The 20529-nt window shown below is 39.7% G+C and overlaps 2 protein-coding genes across 2 annotated transcripts in view; both read right to left on the bottom strand.

Annotated features, from left to right (window-relative positions):
* Positions 1-7211: 7211 nt before the first annotated feature.
* The window catches only part of LOC136048200 (potassium channel subfamily K member 17-like), a 21518-nt gene continuing 8200 nt past the window's right edge, over positions 7212-20529 (bottom strand). Inside the window, exons 2-5 of the mRNA XM_065735706.1 lie at positions 19363-19477; positions 11641-11807; positions 10927-11095; positions 7212-7842 (exon numbers count right to left, since the gene is read on the bottom strand). Coding sequence (XP_065591778.1) covers positions 7547-7842; positions 10927-11095; positions 11641-11807; positions 19363-19477 — 747 coding nt within the window. The 3' untranslated portion in view covers positions 7212-7546. The remainder of the gene's footprint in view (positions 7843-10926; positions 11096-11640; positions 11808-19362; positions 19478-20529) is intronic.
* Positions 19421-20529, bottom strand: part of LOC136048583 (potassium channel subfamily K member 16-like) — a 21489-nt gene continuing 20380 nt past the window's right edge. The window contains exon 6 of the mRNA XM_065736254.1: positions 19421-19477. The gene's annotated coding sequence lies outside the window, so the exon portion shown is untranslated. The remainder of the gene's footprint in view (positions 19478-20529) is intronic.

Below are 20529 nucleotides of genomic sequence, written 5' to 3'. Positions count from 1 at the left end.
ATCATCTGAAGATACTCATAATCTGCTCAGTTATCCCATCGGGAATCTGGTGTGTTTTTTGTGTTCTTCCACTATCTTAATCTCTAGATCTTATGAGGTAGGGAGGAAGCATGCAGATTGGGTTGGCAAACATCCTCTGAAATAGCCACAGTTTAACTGGGAACTTTGCAACGGGAAAGTGGTTGAAGTGACACTTTGGCTTTTTTAATTGATTTAGTCAGTGCTGGCTTTAAACCCTCCCTGTGGTAGCTCTTTAAGAATATAAGGTGCATATGAAGGCTGTTAAGATCAGATCTCTCAATTGCATGTTAATGAATGGGGGTGACAGCAGTTTCAGATGACACATGCTAGAGTGTCAGGATCACACAGTGAAGCCTGGGTGCAAATATGCCTAAACCAGCAGCATTGCAGCTAGCAGCACAAGCATAATAGCCAAACTACAGAGCATGTGGAAAGAAGGGCCTTTTTCAAACATATAAAGGTATAGAGATAAGTAGTTTGAGCCCAGAGCTTATTTTTTGGGGTGGAAAAAATAGAAACAAAAGAAAGAAAGGAAGAAAAAATAAAGGTTACAAAAAAAGTTTGAGTCTTTATATTTTTGTAAAGAAAGTAATTGCCTCAGATTGAGCCTTTCTCTGAGAGTGTTTGCAAATCAAACATCACGCAGCTGCCAAGTGCCTGAAAATCAAAATGAAAGTGTCCTAAAATAAAAGCAAAACTGATTGCGCTATTTCCATCAACAGGGAAGAAGTATAACTGGTGGCTTAGATGCAAGGCAAGTAAAGACCTCTAAAAAGTGACTCATCCACCCTTTTAATGTGCACAATATCTAAGCTGCCTATAGAAACAACTGAAAGTTACTTACATTGTTCAGGTGAAATTTGTCTTATCTTACAAGTGGGTTGGATGAATCATAACCTTGAAGTGACTTTGATCAAATTATATATAGGTGCATAATATTGGATGAGATTAATTCTTTGCCTGATCGTTAACATAAAAAATCTGCAACATTATGATGCCTTTTCAAGTTAAATAAAGCATTTTAAAGAGAAGTAGGAGAACAGAATGAAGGATTTTAGAGATTGACGAGATAAGGTAAAGATGGAGTTCTCCTGTGTCATCTATGCAGTTTTATTTCTGAAAATATTGCACAAATTTTAAGTAGTGATTTCTCCCAATATTTCTGGGAGCTACAGGTTAGGGAACATTAATTCTGTCTTAAGAGTGTCAAAGCTGAGTTACAGAAGTAAAAGGCTAAAGACAGGATTTAGTCCTCCTGCCAAATTTTGCCATGCTAATTATGTTGGTGCAGAGAGTTATTCAAACAAGATAAGCCTATATTTTCCTGGGAATGTAGTATGAGCTTTATACTTGTTAGTTAGAGTTTTCTGGTATGATGATACCAATTGAAGTGAACTGGCAAATACTTCCTTGTGCAGATAATTTTGAATTAATGCAGCAGCACATTCCTACAATATGAGCATCTATTGCCCTCACTCTGCTTCACTGTTTCTCATAGACATAACTGACTGTATTCTAAAATCTGTTCCTACATTACTGTGTGTGCCTGTGTGTATACAGTTTCAACATCTCTTGTTGCTCAGATTAGCAGAGCTGTGACCCACAGAGTTAGCAGTCTGCTAAACAAAACCAGTGCCCATCTGAGCCAAGGGGTTTGGGGCTGCAGACTTGAAAGCTAGTGCCTGTGTTTGTTATTGCGCGTGAATCAACACACGATCCCATTCTGAGCAGATCTGAAACTAGATGTCAGGTCAGTCACACCAGACTCTGCTTAATCAGCTGGTTTTGCTTAGAAATATGATAAGGGGGGGCAAGGCTGGGAGACACGTCTCCTATTGGCAGTCCCCGACAGCTCCCTTTCATTGCAAAGCAAGCGGTGTGGAAGATTATAGGTGCTAAACCTGCTCACCCACCCAGAGACTGAACAGCTTGACTACTTTTCCCGTGCGTCATTTATTTGTGTAATGACACTACAGTTGTTCCATCTGTATGTAGAGCTTCACTCTTTAAATCAGATCATTCAGGTCTAATATAGCTGAACAGAATGCAGCAGAACACAACCACACTCTACAGTTCTGTATTGCAGCTGACATCCTTAGGGCCCTCCAGTGGCAACCTGGGTACCCTAAGCTGCTGGGTACCTGCTCTGCAGGTGTACTTGTCCCACACTGTGCAGCTATATGTTTGTTGAATTGGATCCCAGATGTCATGTTTTCACATTCCCATACTTTTACAAGAGAGCTACAGAGTACATCACTAACAATCCTTCTTCTTTCCCCGCAATGAATATTTAGCTCAGGGTGTTGAAAAAGCCCAGATTTTGTCTACCCTGGGGCTCTAGCTGCAATACAGGTTTCAGCTCTTTGATTTTAGTCACACAAAAATAGGAACCTATGTCTCTTTGACATAAATGACTTCATCAGCATTTTGGCTGCTGGCTGTTTTGAAGCATCTCTGGTTTTCATAGACAGGAAAACCACACATAGGTGTCTGTTTCTGCCAAAGGAATCATAGCATAGTGCTGTGATGAAAATGGTTGCCTGAGTTAGTCAGTCACTTCTGCATGCATCCTCTACTCTTCCCAGGTTTTATGGGGCAAGGCAGAATATAAGTATCAATACTTGTGACATCTTGCAGAAATTCTGTGATAGATCCCAAATTGTCCAAAGTCTTAGTTCAGATATTCAACCTCACGTCTTTGTATTGCTGTTCAGCTGAAACATTCAGTTTTTAATGAAAGAAACGGACAAAAGAAAAATAGCTACAGCATCCAGAGATGCTGGATTTCCAGGGAGGTCCCCAGGGAAGATTAACTCCTGCTCAGTTCCCCAGGTCACTGGTTGCAGCACAGTACTTCCTGGATTACTGTAACTAATGCTGTCCCAGAAGGAAGACACACACAAACTTGTGTGTGAATCCATCACCACAACCTTCCTTCAGGCTTTAACTGAAGCCTTTAACTATTGCTCCTTCACGTTTTCCAAAGACTAAAGGAGCTTAGAGCATAACTGACACAAAAAGCTTTAGCTTTCCAGCAAATTCTGAAGAACTGGGAACAAGGATATACGAGGCTGTTTGGCTCCTCTTGTGGAGAAGACCAGTAGCTCAAAGATCATGCAGAAAACTGGGATATCTCAACACTCTCCAGAGTAAGGATCCCAAAGATAAATTTCATTAGAGATGGAGAAGGAAATCCTGCAGATCTTCTGCATCTCTCCATTTCTTTGCTTTTAATACAATGCTGGTCATGGCTTAGCACAGAAGAGAACTCTGCAGAACATACTTCCTCCCACATAGCACAGAAGAGTCTGAGCACATAGAAGAAAAGCAAGAATGGGGCTGATTTTAGCCTGGGAGTGGTGAGGAAACTCACTCTTACTTAGGCAGAAGTAAGACTAGAAGGAAAGTTGAAGAAGAAATCATGAGAAATAACCTTATTTTCTGGCAATAGGCTTGGAGCCATACACCTCACAAGGCCAGGATTACTTCAATGAGGGGTACTACCAAGCATATGGTTCTCCAAGCCATAACACAAATATATTGAAAAAGACATTTTTCTTCTCATTTCCTTCTTCTATCAGTCAGAATATTTATTTGTAGAATAAACTAAATGCTCACTCTACTGTGAGTGCAATCTATATGTCTAAAGAGATACTGGCAAACAACTAACAGTCACGGACAGTGAGAAAGTAGGTGGTTTGACCTTGAATGCAGAACAGCCTAGGTAGAGGAACTTCTGGAGCTTATCTGGTCCAACCCCTGCAGGGTCACAACAACTGGTTGTCCAAGACCACATCTATATGACTTTTAAGCATCCCCAAGGGGGGAGATTACACAACCTCTCTGGACAACTCACACCAGCGCTTGGTAACTATCACAGCAAAAAGGTGCTGACCGATGTTCAGCTGGCACCTTGTATATTCCAGTTTGTGCCCATTGCCTCTTGTCCTGGCCCCAGGCTTCATCTTCTTTGTACCATCTGATCCAAAACTTGTAGACATTAATTAGACATCCTTGAGTCTTTTATTTTCCAGGGCAGGCAGTCTTAACTCAGGTTAGAGTTGGATATCAGCTGTAAGATAAGATATCATTTGTAAGATAAAATCTCATCAGTCCACAAGGGAGAGAAAAGTAACATCCTGGATTTTTTTTCTAACCCAGAGTAGTATAGAAAAAAAGCTCTGCCTTTTGTTCTAGTAGAAGGATCTTGAAATACTGTAGTCAACTAGATTAATAGAAACTGCACAGTTCTGATCAGTCAGCACTATGCTGCTGTAACATCTTATTTCATATTTCTGGGCATATCTCTCCCCAGGGGGCAAACATCTAATGTAAATCAACTGAAAGAGTCAGCATGAAAAAGAGAGGCTGAAACCAGGACTTGTTCGAGTGCGGAGTTAAAGAGAAGCCTATTTTCTTGCTTTAAAGGATTCATTTCCTGGGAAACTGTATAAAGGTCAGAAGGGCATTATGCTCTATGTGATTGTGAAAAAGTCTTTGAATACTGATGTTACATAAATATTGACAACTACTATTGCTAACCAAACCTGTTTCCAGCCCCTCTTCTTCAAGAAAAACGCAGAATAACGAGGAAGAATTAACTTGTGGAAAAAAAAGTGAAAGTCTAGCCTGAAATCACAAATAAAAATTGTACTTTCATTTGAACAGGAAGAGATGCTGTAAAAATAATAATAAAGAGGCATCTGTAATTTTCCAATGGATGTTACAGTAGACTGAAAGTTCACTGCAACAAGAATGATAGCAGCATCATGCTTTTATTTTCTCTATGTTACCCTTGAGTAAATAACCTTTCATATTTTGGTAGAGTGGACACATCGGTGATGATGTTTTCATGATGTTGCAAAATTCTATTTTCTCCTCATCCTTCTGGGAACAAATTCATCCATGTCATCCAATCACAGCACAACCATAAAGAATAGAAAGGGGAGAGGCACAGCAGTTCGTGGGAGTGAGATACAATAAGCCAGCTGATTAACTGTCAATAAAAGGTTACTTACAAATGAGAACATGCTAATGGGCCACCAGTGTGATATTTGGTCAATTTATTCCATATTTTTAGGTGGTCTAGGACACAGGCAGCTTGCGGCTCTGGAAGATCAATTAGCAGTTCAGATAAGCCTCCTCCTACTCAGTAGGCTGTAACAGAGAGCTTGTGGCAGGACTACATTAGTGGGGAACCTGTTGGGCAATAGATCAGCACAGCTGCGGAAGGAAGTGAATCAGTAAGGTTTGCTGGCACAGATATTGAGTCACTTTGAGTCTCCGCCACATGCTAAGGTTTGTTGACAAACACTGATATATAGTGAAAGCACTATGAAGAATTACTGTTTCTTCCTTTTTCAGGACTACTCTTGAAATTTCTCCTTCTTCCAGCCCAAATCTCTACAGAACTTCTAAATGCCTCATTCACAAACTACAGACACGGTGAAATATATGGGATTAATATAATAAATGTTCAAATTGAATAGGGGAAGCTTTTGAAGCTAAGCCTTCTTATGCAAGAGCAGAGATGGTAAAAATCCCCAGAGCTGTGACATTTCAAATTAAACCTGAAATAGATTTAGCACAGCCATTCTCATCCTTGACAGCAAAAACTCCTATTATCCCTTGGACTTCTGGCTTTCATGATATTGCAGTATTTGCTGAGTTTTGCACCTGGAAGATGATGCAAAAAGATGGTACATTTGTGTTGTGGAATTATTCACTTAGGTTTTAAAACCACACTTTGGTCTTATTGTGGGCTAGCCCATTATGAACATTAATAAAAACTAAATTGTACATCCAACAGTGAAAGTAAACAGGACAAAACACAGGAGAACAGAAAAGATTGTGTAGAAGGCTGTTAAGAAATTATCCAATAAAAAAAAAATCATTTATTTTGCATCAAATTGCCAACTACAACCTGACATTTTCAATAACTCCCTTTCTTAATTCCTGACTGTTGAAAAACTACTTGAAATAATAGTTATTACTAGAGTCAGAAAAAAGCAGATGACAGAAAGGCTGACAGGTTTTATTTGATGTTGCAGACCCCTTTCTTGCATTTTCTTCTACAGTCAATTCCACAGTGTGGCAAAGCTCAGACTGGCCTACTTGGTAAAGTATATATATATTTTCTCATGATACATTTTCCAAAACTTGCCTTTCCATAGACCAAAATTTCCCATTGATTCCATTCCTGGAAGCCCCACTATGTATATTCATAATTCATAGGTCTCATGCTCAATCAACTGCCCACTTTTTTTCCCACTTAATGTGAAAATATAGGACCAATGCAGAAGTTTAGGCTCACCAGAATGCTTCCTTCTGGTTTACTCCTATGGTCAAGTCTTTGAAGTTAGTTGTGCTATTTGCTCTAGGACACAAATACCACAACAGGAATAAGAAAACAAGAATAGATACTAGTATATAAACAGTATCAGGAATTAGACACTGTTGGGCCTTTTTGAATGGCATAATTTATCAAAAGATAACTGAGAATTTAAGGAAATTTTTAATAAAGTTTCAGTTCATGATTAATAGAAGCATCAAATGAGCAGATCTTGCACTACACTGATCAAACAGGAGTTGTGCTTATAAAAAGACTTTAGCAAATAAACAAAAAAAGTACTCATTTATGCCATGTGAAGCACTTAACAGCATTTCTACTGATAAGACTGAAGGCATTTAAGTTTGTCTCTTGATTAAAGCAGCTCTTGCTAACACTGGTCACAGGATAATCCCGGGACCACTGGTACTGAAAAATGCCTCTAATCTTCCTTTTCCAGCTTTCAAAATGAGAAAAAGAAAAAAATGCATCCAAATGAACTGTTGCATTTAGATGATATCTAGTCTACATAATACTTAAAGGATGATCCTGCATAAGTTCTGGAATAAAAAAATTAAGTGCCTACTATCTTTTTTTAGTATTAGTGGACTTCTGATGTAGAAATTTCCCTAACAAAACCAAATATTCAATTTCTACTAGGCAACTCTACAACTTCTGCCTCATTGTTATTCATGTAATAACAATCAGACAGCAGAAATAGACTACCACATTTGGCAGGCACAAACACATAAGTGATGGAACTCATTCAGTCACCTCTAGGTTGTTTAAAAAATATATTTATTTCCACTGAGCCTTTTGGCAACATACAATTTGCTTCCTGTATTAAATGTTTTCTTTTCTAGTTGAGGTATTTGAAAATACAATATACACAGTTGGAGACTACATAAACAGTGGGCAGTGCTTGGTGCAGATATCAAAGTTTACCTTACATTGAGGTGGGAATGTAGGCATTATCTCTGAAAAACTGTTTTTGGTTGGTCAGAAGTCTCATTAATTCCTGGTGGTATTACAAATGAAATATTTTGCTGCCATTATCAATTCAGAATAGAAGTATTACACACCCAACGAGCAGGTCTGCATCCCAACGTGAATGTCAGGGCAGCTCCATTTCCACATTTCTAAGCAGTGATCTCTGGGGTATTGCAATGCAAGAGACACCAAGGGTATGTTTCTCTTCTAAAGTGCTTCTGTGGAAGCTGTGTGGGTGTGACATCCACCTGTTCCTCCCGCTTTTGTGTCTTTATCATTGCTGCTGTCGACATTGTGAAGTCCTGTCATAACCTTTTTGCTGTCATCCATTATGTTTTCTGATGACTCTGCGCTCTTCCTGTTGCACTGACAGAAGTCACTGGAGCTCTCCAATAAGTTGATGCAAAATTTGATAATCAGTGCAAGCCAAGCCATCCCAAAGAGGATCCAAAGAGAGATTACATTCTTGTACCAGCTTGGATAGGTGCGGTCTGGGTTCATCCCTACAAAATAATCACCTCAAACGTTATAACATTTAGTAAAGACTTCTTCAAAGAAGACATTTTATGTAAAACAAAGGCAAAGGAAATAAATATGATCTAATATTAGTGATTCCTACATGAAACTAGGAACAATGAAGATTAATCATGATAAAGTAAATCCAAAATCAGAGCTGTCTGTAAGTTAAAATGTTCACATTTAAGTACAGTTTCTTTTTCCTCATGCATCACTCACTCAGCTTTACAATATTGTATTAGTATGTAACAGGGGTTTCCTGCAAGCAGAGAATGTATATACCTTATTAAGCCTGGTATAAGTGAGCAGTCCAAAAATTTCTAACTGTAGCCAAGCCTCAGAATCATAGAATGGCTTAGGTTGAAGGGGACCTTATCATTCAGTTCCAATTCCCTGCCATGGGCAGGGCTGTCACCCAACAGATCAGGCTGTCCAGGGCCCCATGCAACCTGGCCTTGAATAACTCTGGGGATAGGACATCCACAACCCCTCCAGGTAGTCTGTGTCTCACCACCTTCTGAGTAAAGAATTTCTTCCTAACATCTAACCTAGACCTCCCCTCTTTTAGTTTAAAGACATTCCTGCTTGTCCTGTCACTACCAGACTGTGTAAGCAAATCGGGTCCACCTCCTGTTTGTAAACACCCTTTAAAGACAGCTTTATGTTATGTTATCTGTTTATGATGTCTGATTTCTTAGTTATATAGACAGTGATCCCTTTGGAGCAGTCATATTCTGGGCTGCACTCCCACAGTGTTTAGCACTAAGAGGCTTCTATGAGCTAAGATGGTGTCTATAGCAATACTAAAAATAATAGTAAAGGCAAAATAAAATAACGAGCTTAGGCTTGTGAAGCGACTGAGTTGTATTTATAGAGCAGGCTGGGATATAATTAAAAACTTCAAGAAAGTTACAAGGTGCAAACCAGCTACAGCAGCCTCTGCATAGACTCTTCCCTACTGCTTCTCAGGTCTCATTACTTATTTTCCATACTGTAAAAAAGTTTGTGACTTTGTAAACGAATACCTGCAGCATTGCAGATACTACAGAGCACATGATTTTTTGGTGACAGGGTGTGAGGAAGTAATATATATGACATGGTGCCTCTGTGAGCCCGGAGGTCACACCCTGTAGCTGAGTCCCAGTGAAACTTACACATAGGGCTGGGTTGATATGGGACATCTACATCCACAGAGGTAGGTATTTAGGTGTTTATCATCTGTGACCATTTGTATGTACTAATTTTATGCTGTCATTGCCTGCGAAGACTAGCAAGCCCCAAACTGTGCTCCTGGAGCTGTTATGGTCTACAAGATTATAGAAGTAGTGGTTAGCAGAGCTACAATGCGTCCATTATTTTGTATTACCATGTAATATATAATACATATTATAAACATTTTCAATATAATAGGACTGCAAGGCATTTTGAAATTATCACTACTAACTGATAAATGCTTGGGAGTTACCAACCACCTATGTCCTAACTGTTCTTTGGGCTGGTTTACCTAAGGTAATATAACAAGGTGAACGTGTGTCATAGAGTATTATACTCAACTTGCAACCAAGCACCTTTCACCAGTGCCAGGTTCAAAAGGTACAAAAATAGTTACCTTCTAAATAATAAATGAAAACAAGAGAAAATGACTATTTGAGTCTTTCTAGGAGATCATCTGATATGTGCAGTCTTGGGGATTAGTAGCTCAGACACAGTTTAGGACCTATATGGTAAAATGCTTCTAATAGAATGGCTTACTGAGTGTAAATTAATAGATTTCAGAGCCAATAGGAGAAGCTACATCAATATTACTAAACAGTGTGTTCTATAGCCAGCTTTATAACTTTAATTTAAAGTGATATTGCCTGGCTTATTCTTCACCAAAGACAGAGCAGCTGTTACAAAAGGAGACTATGGGCAACATACCCAACATGTTACACTCCTCGAATTGTACCTAGTCCAGAACAGTGCCAGGGATCACATAACTGGGGAAACAGTATGACAGTCACAAAGCATGAACTCATGCCCTGGCTTCACTTATTTTTATACTGAGACGTAAACCACAAACACAAGACAGTAAGACCAAAATTGATATACCACAGCTCACTGACATGTATTCACTTATTCCCACATGAAGCAGTGTATTTATGGTGGTACTAGGGTACCGCATAGGCGAAGGAATGTCTGGAAGTGAGAGAGCATTAAAAACTAAAGAAAGAGCTTTAAAAACAGTCAGGAATTGAGAAAAATTGGCTACAGCAGAGTTCAGAAACATCTATAAAATGTTGTAGTGGCTAGTTTTTGTTAAGCTCCTTTTAGATAGCTTACCCAAGCTAACTTGATTCAAGCTAGTTTAAGTGTGTCTAGACAAGCTCTAGTCATGCCTTTGATGTATTATAGGCCAGCCCTATGCTAACCACCTTTGTTCCAGCATCAAGCAGGTACTATTAAGAAATGAAAATAAAGAATCAATATTAAAATATGTTTTAATCTGCCTTGTTATTTAAGTGTGCATGTGTTTCTATAATTAATTTATTGTTAATGTCTTTATGAAAAAGGTGCGTCCTATGTTTCAGCAAATTCATTAGGCAAAGGTCCAAACCCATTTCCTTTGACAAAATGCTTTGGGAATCAAAGCTAGATGGTGCTTGGTGCCTGATAGTCCATGCCTAAGCAAACAAAGTTGCTTCTAAAAAGTTTTATCTGGCGTTTCAACTGAGAAATGCTCACTGTCTGTAAGTGGTAGTGCAGAGTAGCATCTTTAAAAATAAACATCGCTAGTGCAGTGGTGTGCACCAAGTGCACCATCAGTGACTGCTGTGATTAAAAACAGCACTCCAGGCTAGTGTCATATTCACTCAAAAGAGAGATCACCTGAATGCTGAAAGATTACTCACTGACATGGAAATGATTGCTTTGTTCTTCCACAGCGGCATTCCTATCTCAGAAATTGTGTCTTCTCTGACCTATGCAGCATCTACTACAACAGATTCATCATGCCAAGATGAGAACCTGATATGCTGTATATTTGGCTTTGACGTTGTGTAGGTAGAAGCAATTAAGTTTATACTACTCACCAATCACATAGTCTCCAAATCCTATAGTACTGAGAGTAATGAAGGAATAGTAGAAACCCTCCTCATAAGTCCATCCTTCTTTGCTAGAGAACAACAAGGGAGGTAGCAGGAGGAACAATAGCAACCCTGTTACTAGTGCACAGGTCTTCATCACCAGGGCAGCTTTTATCTATTAAAACAAAACAACAACAATGACTCACAGGAAAGGTGTCATGGAAAGTAAAGCTCATTTTCTAGTTGAAAGTGGTATCAAACTCCATAAGAACACAAACATTCACAACATTCCACTAAAATAAACATTATGGCACTCTCAGTCAACACAAACCGGTGATCCTTTCCAAAAATCCAAAAATTATGGCCAAAAAACATTTTAGAGTGTATTTCGCAAATGCTCCCATGTAACTTAAGTAACTCCAACCACGACTGATGATAAGCAAACTAGCTATCATCCTAGGATTGTTAATAGCTCTAAGACTCTGGCAGTTCTCTTGCTGGAAGGGAAGACATTCATCACAGAAGTTCCATCAATTAATGAATGGCCTTATCTGACACCTCATAGGGCTGTCATAACCAAATTTATTCATTTCCCGTTATTTCTGAGTGTTATTGCATTTTTGGCCAAGAAGGTATGTCCCTGTTAGTCAGAGGATCCAAAATACCAGACAATTCTCTCCCCAGTCTTAAGGGTGTGGTATACCTAGTCACATTGCTTACCTTCCAGTGAAACTTCTCCTCTAAGTGATGGGCACTACGCTGAACCCCCAACAACATCAGCTGCCCGATTTCATTCAGGAGGACAAGGTTCAAGGGGATCCCAAAGAGTGCAAACAAGATGCAGAAAATTCGACCAGCCACAGTGCTGGGGCTAAGGTTCCCATAACCTGGATAGGGAGGAATCTGGTGTTAAGTCTAAAACATTCTCCTTATTCCTTGCGTGCTCTCCTCCTCCAGAATAGTAAATCTCCATCTTCTACTAAAGTTAAAGAAGGTCACTGTTCCTAAAGGATTTTTTTTTTAATAAATCTATTGTTTGTCATATCCTACTGTAGACTGGAAAATAACATTTCTTCCCCTGCCAACTTTACTTAGTTCCTTTTAAATTTACCAGTGAATTTCCTCTTCCCTACCCACTGCCCTGGCTAGGATTTGACGTAAATGCAAAACATCTGTTTAGTTCAATCTTTGTAATCATTGTTGGCATCAGGTTTGCTGCTAAATGATCCTGCATGGCTGTCAGAAGGTCTCTGACTCAAAACAATAGTGTTTTAGTAATATTACCTTTGTCCCACTGGACTAGTGAACTTACCACTGCCTCCTTGCCTATATTCCTATTCTGTGCCACAAACATCAAATATTCCTTATTGTCAATGTATTTGCCACAAGTCAATAGATTTTAAAAAAATAATATTTAGCCCAAGTAAAATTCTTTAATTTCAAACATAAAGAAGAAAGAAGCACATTTGAAAGCTTGCCCCCCACCATTTCATTGTTCAGATCATCATGGCTTTAACAACACTGCTGCAATATTTGTCTTTTTTTCTCCATACCTGGTTTTTAAAATATCCTGTAAAATAATGTAAGGTAAATCTGAAAATTTAAGTGTTTCATGCCACAAGAAAAAACAAATCTAACTTCAGTTGCTTTCAGAAGATGTTTTTAATGCAGAAAAAGAACGAGCACATGGCACAAACTTCAACAGTGACATAGCCTTGACTAAATTACAAAATCAGCATTGCTCATTAATAATAGTGCCTCTCTATATACAAGACTAAACTTTTATTTTTGCCATGAATACATCCTCCCATCTGCACACAGCTTTTGCCTTGGCACAAACCTTGAGGTCCTCCCTATAGCAGCACCTTGCTACTCTTGCTTGTAAGTGGTGCAGCCCTGGAGCAAAAAAGTAGCCTCAGAAGGGAGAAGTCCAGCGACTGGGCTCTCTACAGGAAAGGAGCGGACACAAACATCCACTGTTGACAACATGGGGTTCCCATTCCTTCACTAATCTCCATCCCATGCTGACTGCAGTAAATCACCAACCAGCTACGCAGAATGACATGACACTATGCACTGAGCTCTGTGCTAACAAAATCTCTCACTACAGGTGACTCCACAGTTAATTATGCATGTACACTGGAAAACAAACAAACAGAAAAGAGGTCTGGCAGCAAACTGTCTTACAGCACGTATTTTCACCTCCTTTCTACCCCCACAAATTCTACTTATTTTTTTTTCTCCAATCTGGATGGCTTCACCTCTAATAATTTTAGGTTTGAATGATTTATGAGACTGGTTTTAACACACATATGAACACACAATACATATCCAAAGCAATGGCTCCAACAGTCTGTGTCTGGGAAGGTGCACAGCCCCTGGGAAAGAACAGGATGCCATTATGTAAATAAAGGTTGTTTTGAAATATTGTCAAACAAAGAGGCTAAATTAAGACTGTAGAGCAGCCCTAACTTCATTACCACGTTCTTCACTTATGAGCACCTCCATGAGCTTTTAGACTTTTCCCTTTTGTTACACGTAATCACTGAGCCACTTCTGCTGGCTTTCGCCATCTCTAAACTACCAGGTGTGATAAATGATAGACATACAGGCAAATAAATCTGTTATACGTTACCATGCAAGTGAATTTGAGAAATGTGTATGATTTATGGCACACTGAATGTGCCACATCTCAGTGGATTGGTTAATTTTTTTTTTCTTTCATTCTATTTAAGGTGATTTTCAGATTCATCCAGAGCAAGGGTAGGGAGCTAAGATACATTTACCATAAGGCTGAGGTCTCAATATAAACCACATACACTATGGCCAGACATTCCCACAGGTTTAGTTTCTTTTTCTTCTTTCCCTTCCATATCAATTTAACAAAGGCTGTGTAAAGACTTGAACAGGTTTTTTTTTGTTTGTTTTCTTTTTATCATAGCTTTTCCAGGCTATCTAGTTGCTGTAGGAGGGAAAAAAATATGTCAGGAGAAAGAGGAAGAATGGTGAACTGTCATGTTACTTAGTGAACATCAAGCCACCTTCAGGATTTTAGAGATCCCACGCCATGCTGTTGAATGAAGAGCATCTCAAGTTAGGCTGTATATTTCATTTAATTTAGAACAGCACATTCAATTGCATACAAAGGTCCAATGTGTATTGAGAAGTCCAGCATAACACCAAAGCTGCTTTGCATATGATTTACCTGACACCCTTAGCCTCAGTGGCTCAAGACAATTTCCCTGGGTCCTCCTCCCTCCCTTTCATGTAAATAGGAACAACGTTTCTCTTTCTTCAGTCCCCTAGGACTTCGCCTGACAGACACCATTTTTCAAACATGAGAGAGCAGCTCAACAACCATATCAGCCAGCTGCCATAGGACTCTGGGATGCATGTCATCCAGCCCCATGGACTCATACACATTCAGTCTCATAAGGAATTCAGAGGCTCTGAGGACTTACTAAGTAGAGGCTACTGAGCCATGACTGATAATTAGTAAAATGTCTCTTCGCTCATATGACAGTATCCCAAAGACTGCACCACCAATATGCAACTGCTACTTCCTTCTACTGACAATGGGTGGCTTGTTTGGAACCACTCTCACTGCTCAGCCATAAAACAGTAAAACAGCAAAAAGCACTTACAATGCAGGGAAGGGAGGGAGTGAAAGAATCCTCTGTGAGTTGAAAGACATCTGTAAATTCACCAAATTTTAGTTGAGGGAAAATACAGAAATACGTTTCCATAAAAACTGCCAGGGGAACAATCACTTCCCCAGCCAGGAACTTTCTCAGTGGTTTGAGCATTCAAACATCTTTGGGGAGATTCTGGAGCATCATAATCCCAAGCTTAAAGGATGCTCTTGTGTGGGAACAGGGAAGGGCTCACAGCCTCACCTGTTCATGAGTATCCAAAGCAAAATACCAAACACTCAAAAGGCTGGGAGCCAGGTATCTTGACTTACAACAAATGACTGATCCACAGGCCGGTTAGGTAGTCCAGTAAGGGATGCCACTGCTACAATTACATTACTTTGCATTACACGTTTAATTACTTTGAGAAAGGTGTTTCATTCAACAGTTTGGGATATCTCCAGATACAGGAAGAAACTTCCTACTGCTCTGCTACACTCAGGGGGTGCTCAAACCAATGAGCTCTTGGCAAGAAATACACTGCCAGCTCCTCCTCCTCTAACACTTCTCAGAAGATATAAACTTTTCTTATCCTCATGCTTCTTAAAAGTGACTTGAATATTTTCGTTCAGGCTAAATGAAAGCCCTATTCATGACAAATTCATAGGTTGCATCAAGGAAAAAAGTACCATTATTTAAATTCACCTTATACAGAAAAGATGACGGTGATGGCCTAAAATCTCAGGAACTGCATTTGATATGGAGGACCTCATTTAGATTCTGGTATTCAGTGGGTATAGAGAAGATGCTCCTCACTGTTCATTTTAGCTGGTAGAGATCAGTAACTAATATTAATAGATAAAAACTTTCTTGAGCCAAATTATTCACCAGTTTTGGCTCCATGGAGTCACAGGCAACAGCAACATTTGGTTGCACACTTCTCGAGTCCGTGACTTAAAACACTCTGTGAAAGATCAGGATGAGTACTACTTCTATACTATGTTATATACTGAAGGCTGTGTAATGTACTTAGTTCAAACAGGACAAGATGGCATGTGGCAGGAGAGCAGGCTGAATATGCTCCTCTGAATTCAGGCAACAGCTCAGAGAACAGCATCTTCACACTCCCTTGGTTACCTCCCATGGACTGTTGTGTACTACTTGAACAAGCCTGTATAGCAGCTGTACTGGATGTCACAGGGCAAGGAAAAGATCAGTGCATTGAAAGTGCAGTGCTCTTGAGAAGAGAACTCCCATGAACAAACCAGAGGATCAAAATGTGAAAGCAACCCTAGCCTGCTGTTCCACATTTTAAACACCTGGAGGCATCAAGGGGTTTTAACTAGATTTCTCAGGTGATCACTATGCAGCAATAATGGGCAGAAGCCATTGCACAGCAGCTCCATCACATATTGGGCAGCACTGCAGTGTATTAAAGTTTTAGAGACAAACTCTTGTCAGTCTAAAACCTGAGACTGGCAGGAGCACCAGGACTTACTAGCCCTGAACTGGGTGTTTTTTTCCCTTGCAGTAATAATTAATACCAAAGTACCAATTATCTGCAAAAATATGTGAAACACCACCTGACACTCATCAACAGTATGCTTACCTCCTTGCTAGCTCCTTCTGGGGGCTGCTGCTAAGATCTATGATCATTTTTTTGTGCTGTGAGATGTTTTCCTTGCTTTTACTGCTTTATTTCATGCTTAAATTCATACAAAAATACTTGCTTTGCCATCAGGAAACAGGGACACAGAACTAGGTAATAGCAGCCATGCACCTAAGATAATGGATCATAAGATAATGATGATAAGATAACGGACTGTGGGAGAAAAATGTTTTTGCTTAAAAAGAAGGGAGAATAATCTCAATCTCAAGTCCTTTCCCCTCCCTCAAACTGAAAAAAAAAGAAATCTCACCACCAGGTGGTGTTTAACTTTAATCTTGTGCCCCACTCTGAACTTATTTTGACCTCTGTCCTGGTAGCCCAGCTAACTAGGAAGAGGGCAAACAGAGAGGATAAGGATGTTTGAGGAATAAAATCAACAGAAAATTAGCTTCTCTTTCCTTAATCACTTTTAGCACTACTGTCAAGATTGTTCTTCAGGATAAAAAGTTCCTACAGAAAATGAGATAATATACAGTAGTTGGGATTACATAACATGTAAATACAACAGTGAAGAAGCACTTGAAACAGAACCAGGAGCTGACAAGAGTGGAAAGAGCACCTCAAGGCAAAGGGAATAAGGTAAAATGGATTAGGCAATGCCATTTGAGAAATTTAAGGAATAAAAAAGAACAGCTGATGTAAAAGCCTCAAAGACATTACATTGCATAGAAGACTGACAAGGAAGAACAGCATCAGTTGCAGAAAGAGAACATGGAAAATAAGCTGCCCAAAAATAAAACCAAAACAAAGCACCAACCAACCAAAACTTGCAGCAGGTTGAACGCGTGGAGTAGAATCCTTCCAGGTTCTTCACCATAATCTTTATTCTGCCTCACTAAGCATAAGCTTTATTCTTTCTGAAGCTATCTGCCAGAGAGCATTTGCCAGACAGTGGTTGGAACTACTACCCATTCATTTTGCAGAGCTGAACCTGCTTTCTATGGTTCCATACCTGCAGCCTGGGAGAAGCTCATCCTTGGCACACATCACCTGAATGCCTCACCATACCCTTCTCAAAATAAAATAAAATAAAATAAAAATAAAATAAAAAAACAACTTATCCACTATGCTATTTCTACTATAGCTATGCCTCCCATATGGAGCTTCCTACTGAGCATCATTCTTTTGAACTTCATTTAGCTCTCTGGGAAGGACAGTCACTTACACCAGGCTGTGATGTTTAGACCAAAGAGATTTCACCAGTGACTGTCTCAAGAACTTGCATAAACAAAGTAGATTGTTAACTTAAAATAAAAATGAAAGTCTTAGGAGTTGTGCTTTTCCCTTCTACAGCATACTATCACCTACAGAGTGTTAATATACTAACCTGTTGTCAATTAACAGCTTAACTTGGAAGAAGAAGAAAAAAAAGCTGAACAACAAAATCAAAGTTCCAGGTGCTCTTTGCAGAGAGGACTTGAGCAATCGCAGTCATTAGCAAGTCCCCTAAAATCACAGCTTTACATCAGTAAAATATGAGGAGGTGTTAAATCTAGATCTCTGCCAACATCACAAAAAACCCTTACACTTGAACAAGACAAATCTGGGTCTCCTTGACTCCGGAGAACTTAAATTGGTCAGAGTAATTCTGACAGTTTAGAAACTAACGGGGATTAAGGATGGAACAAAGCAGCTCTGAACGGACGCCCCTATGTAGCAGAGGGCGGAACGAAGTGCCCGGGCTTCGCACTGGAAAGCCGCAGCCCATGCAGCCCTGTTTGGCGACGCACCACTGCCATCATCTGGTGCAGCCCGTGCCTGGCGGTAAAACAGCCCACAAAACAAAACACGCGCGGAAGAGCATAAATCAGATCATAAGGACAGTTCAATAAATCAGATCACAGAATGACAGGATTGTAGGAGCTGGAAGGCACCTCTGGAGATCATCGAGTTCCATCCTCCTGCCAAAACAGGTTCCCTACAGCAGGAAGGCGTCTAGGTGGGGCTTGGAGAGGAAGCAGTTCACATGAATTTCATTTTAAGTGAAGAAAAAACAAAACCAGCCCACAACCTTCTCTGCCTTGACTCTCATTCTGAGGCTTAATGTTCTGAAATCAATGCATCCTCAATAACTGTCAGAGAAAATTCAAAATAAAGCTCCACCCAGGTGCACAAAGAAAATTCCAAATCTAAAATGCATTTGAAACTGAAGAGAGCTGACAGATATGACTTAACTTGTGAGATCCACGAGGCTTTGTCTCTTTTGAAATATATGTTCAATGTCTTTCTCCCCATACCACATTCTCTTTCCCCCACAGTTTTTTAATACTGAGTTATGCAGTGAGAAAAGATGTCAGGGCAAGTTATTAATGGTTTGGGGGACTGAGGATATACACTGACAATAATTAATAGTATCTGCATTAAGTAATGCTGTGCATAAATCCATTTTATTGTTTGCATCCTCCCATTTCCATCATTCCTTCATGGCTTTGCATTACTCATTTGCTGGAACTTAACTGAGCTATTTCATTTATCCAACTGTGGGACTTTCACCCAAATATACAGGCTCTCATCCAATGCAAGTAGAAATAAGGAATAATGCATAAATAAGCCCTCCAAGGATTAGCATCCAATATTAAGAGCTTCTCAAAATACTTCTTTCTCTCTTCGTGAGAGATAAGGCTCACTTCAATGCACAATTCACCTTGTACCTCTCAAAGTACTAGGCTTGAAAAAGAGATGAGAAAGTGTAAGGAAAGAGGTTGTGGAGTCTCCTCCTTGAAGATCTTCTGCATGGCATGCCCCCGGGCAATATGCTCTGTGCATCCTTGCTTGAGTAGGGGCTAGGCTTGGCAACCTCCAGAAGTCACTGCCATTCTGAGACATAGAAAGTGCAGGCATTGCAGCACCTTGAAGTGATACTACTTTGCAACCAAAAAACAGAAGAACATAATAGAGGTATGTACTGAGCTAATTATCCTTGCATCTAGGTGGAAACTGTTATTACACTGGCACTGACAAGGCATTTCTTGTTTCTCAGGGTAGGTTCTTTTGTGCTTACCCATTGAGAAACTGTATGGTGCTATGATATAGGCCAGCAATATGAAGTCCCTCAGAGCTGAACAGTTTCTGATAGTACATGGTCCTCATTCTTGCCTCTTTCCCACCTATAATGCCACCCCATAGGCAGGGAACTCTTACCAATGGTTGTTATTGCAGAGATGGAGAAGAAGAAAGACCCACTGAAGTCCCACCTGCCCAGGCTTGTGTTGTTTCCCTGGGTGGTCACACCACTCTTGTAGGCTTCAATGATACCCTGCAAAGAGACAATAACATGAGATCCCACAAACTCCTTCACAGCAACTTCCCTTAACTGGCATTTCCAGAGCTGGCCAATAAGGTCACAAATTACAACTACGTCAGACCCTAACATTTCCTTTTTAATAGAGGATATCCTGTGCCTCAGAGACCAAAGAGGTCAGGAAAGACAAAAAACAGTGTAATGTTTGTAAGAAAAGACCATCTACAGAAGAGCAGGAAATCACACGTGGTAGATATACAGGTAACTGTGGAAGAGAGCAGAGGGCAAAAAACGCCTACAGAAAGCCCAGTCAAAGCAATATTGACTGCCCTACACCACATTAATTAAGAAAACAAGATGAGAAGTTCTGATGGCTGTTCCTGCTCTGGGCAGGAAATAAACACGTTCACATGGACGATACATATTAGAATCTTTGCCTACACTGCAGAGGAATATATGTGATGTAATGCGTGACATGGAAACGATACAGAATCATCAGCCTACTAGTTTTAGAAAACTTATCCCTATCCCAGGACTGTAAGTATGAATAAATTATATTTAGACTGGAATAGCATTATGCCAATTTTGTTCAGTCTGCCTGCAAAAGACTCAGATGTCACTAAGGTGAAATGTATAGAATTAACGCAAAACAAGTTATCAGACATGTCAACAGTGCCCACATCTAATTATGATTTCTCATGCCAAAAAATTCAAAGATACTCAACAGAGTTGTGTAGAAAACAATACTAGTCACAGCATGCACGCTAAGCATTTCACACCCACTGACCAAAAAAATCCTTCACATATTATTATACTTGAATCCAAAGCAGAGTCAAGAATAGATAAAACTCATCACTTCTGAGGAAGGCATACAGATATTCAATAACACTATCCCTATGCCATCTATAAGACTGCTGATAAAGCCTCCGTCAATGATAATAAAAGGAATTATTCTCAGGTTAGATTTGCATCGGTCATTGGTTTTATGAAGTTGTAGTTTATACATCCATCAACAGAATCAGTGCCTCAAGTCTGCAAAGCACAGAAGCTCCCTTCCATTTCAGTTG

Source organism: Cyrtonyx montezumae, unplaced genomic scaffold (assembly GCF_038088225.1).
Source record: "Cyrtonyx montezumae isolate F1298 unplaced genomic scaffold, pur_monq_1.0 scaffold_0, whole genome shotgun sequence".
In the NCBI taxonomy this organism is placed as follows: Eukaryota; Metazoa; Chordata; class Aves; order Galliformes; family Odontophoridae; genus Cyrtonyx; species Cyrtonyx montezumae.
The sequence above is the reverse complement of the archived record's forward strand: the minus strand, read 5'-3'. Positions and strand labels throughout refer to the sequence as shown.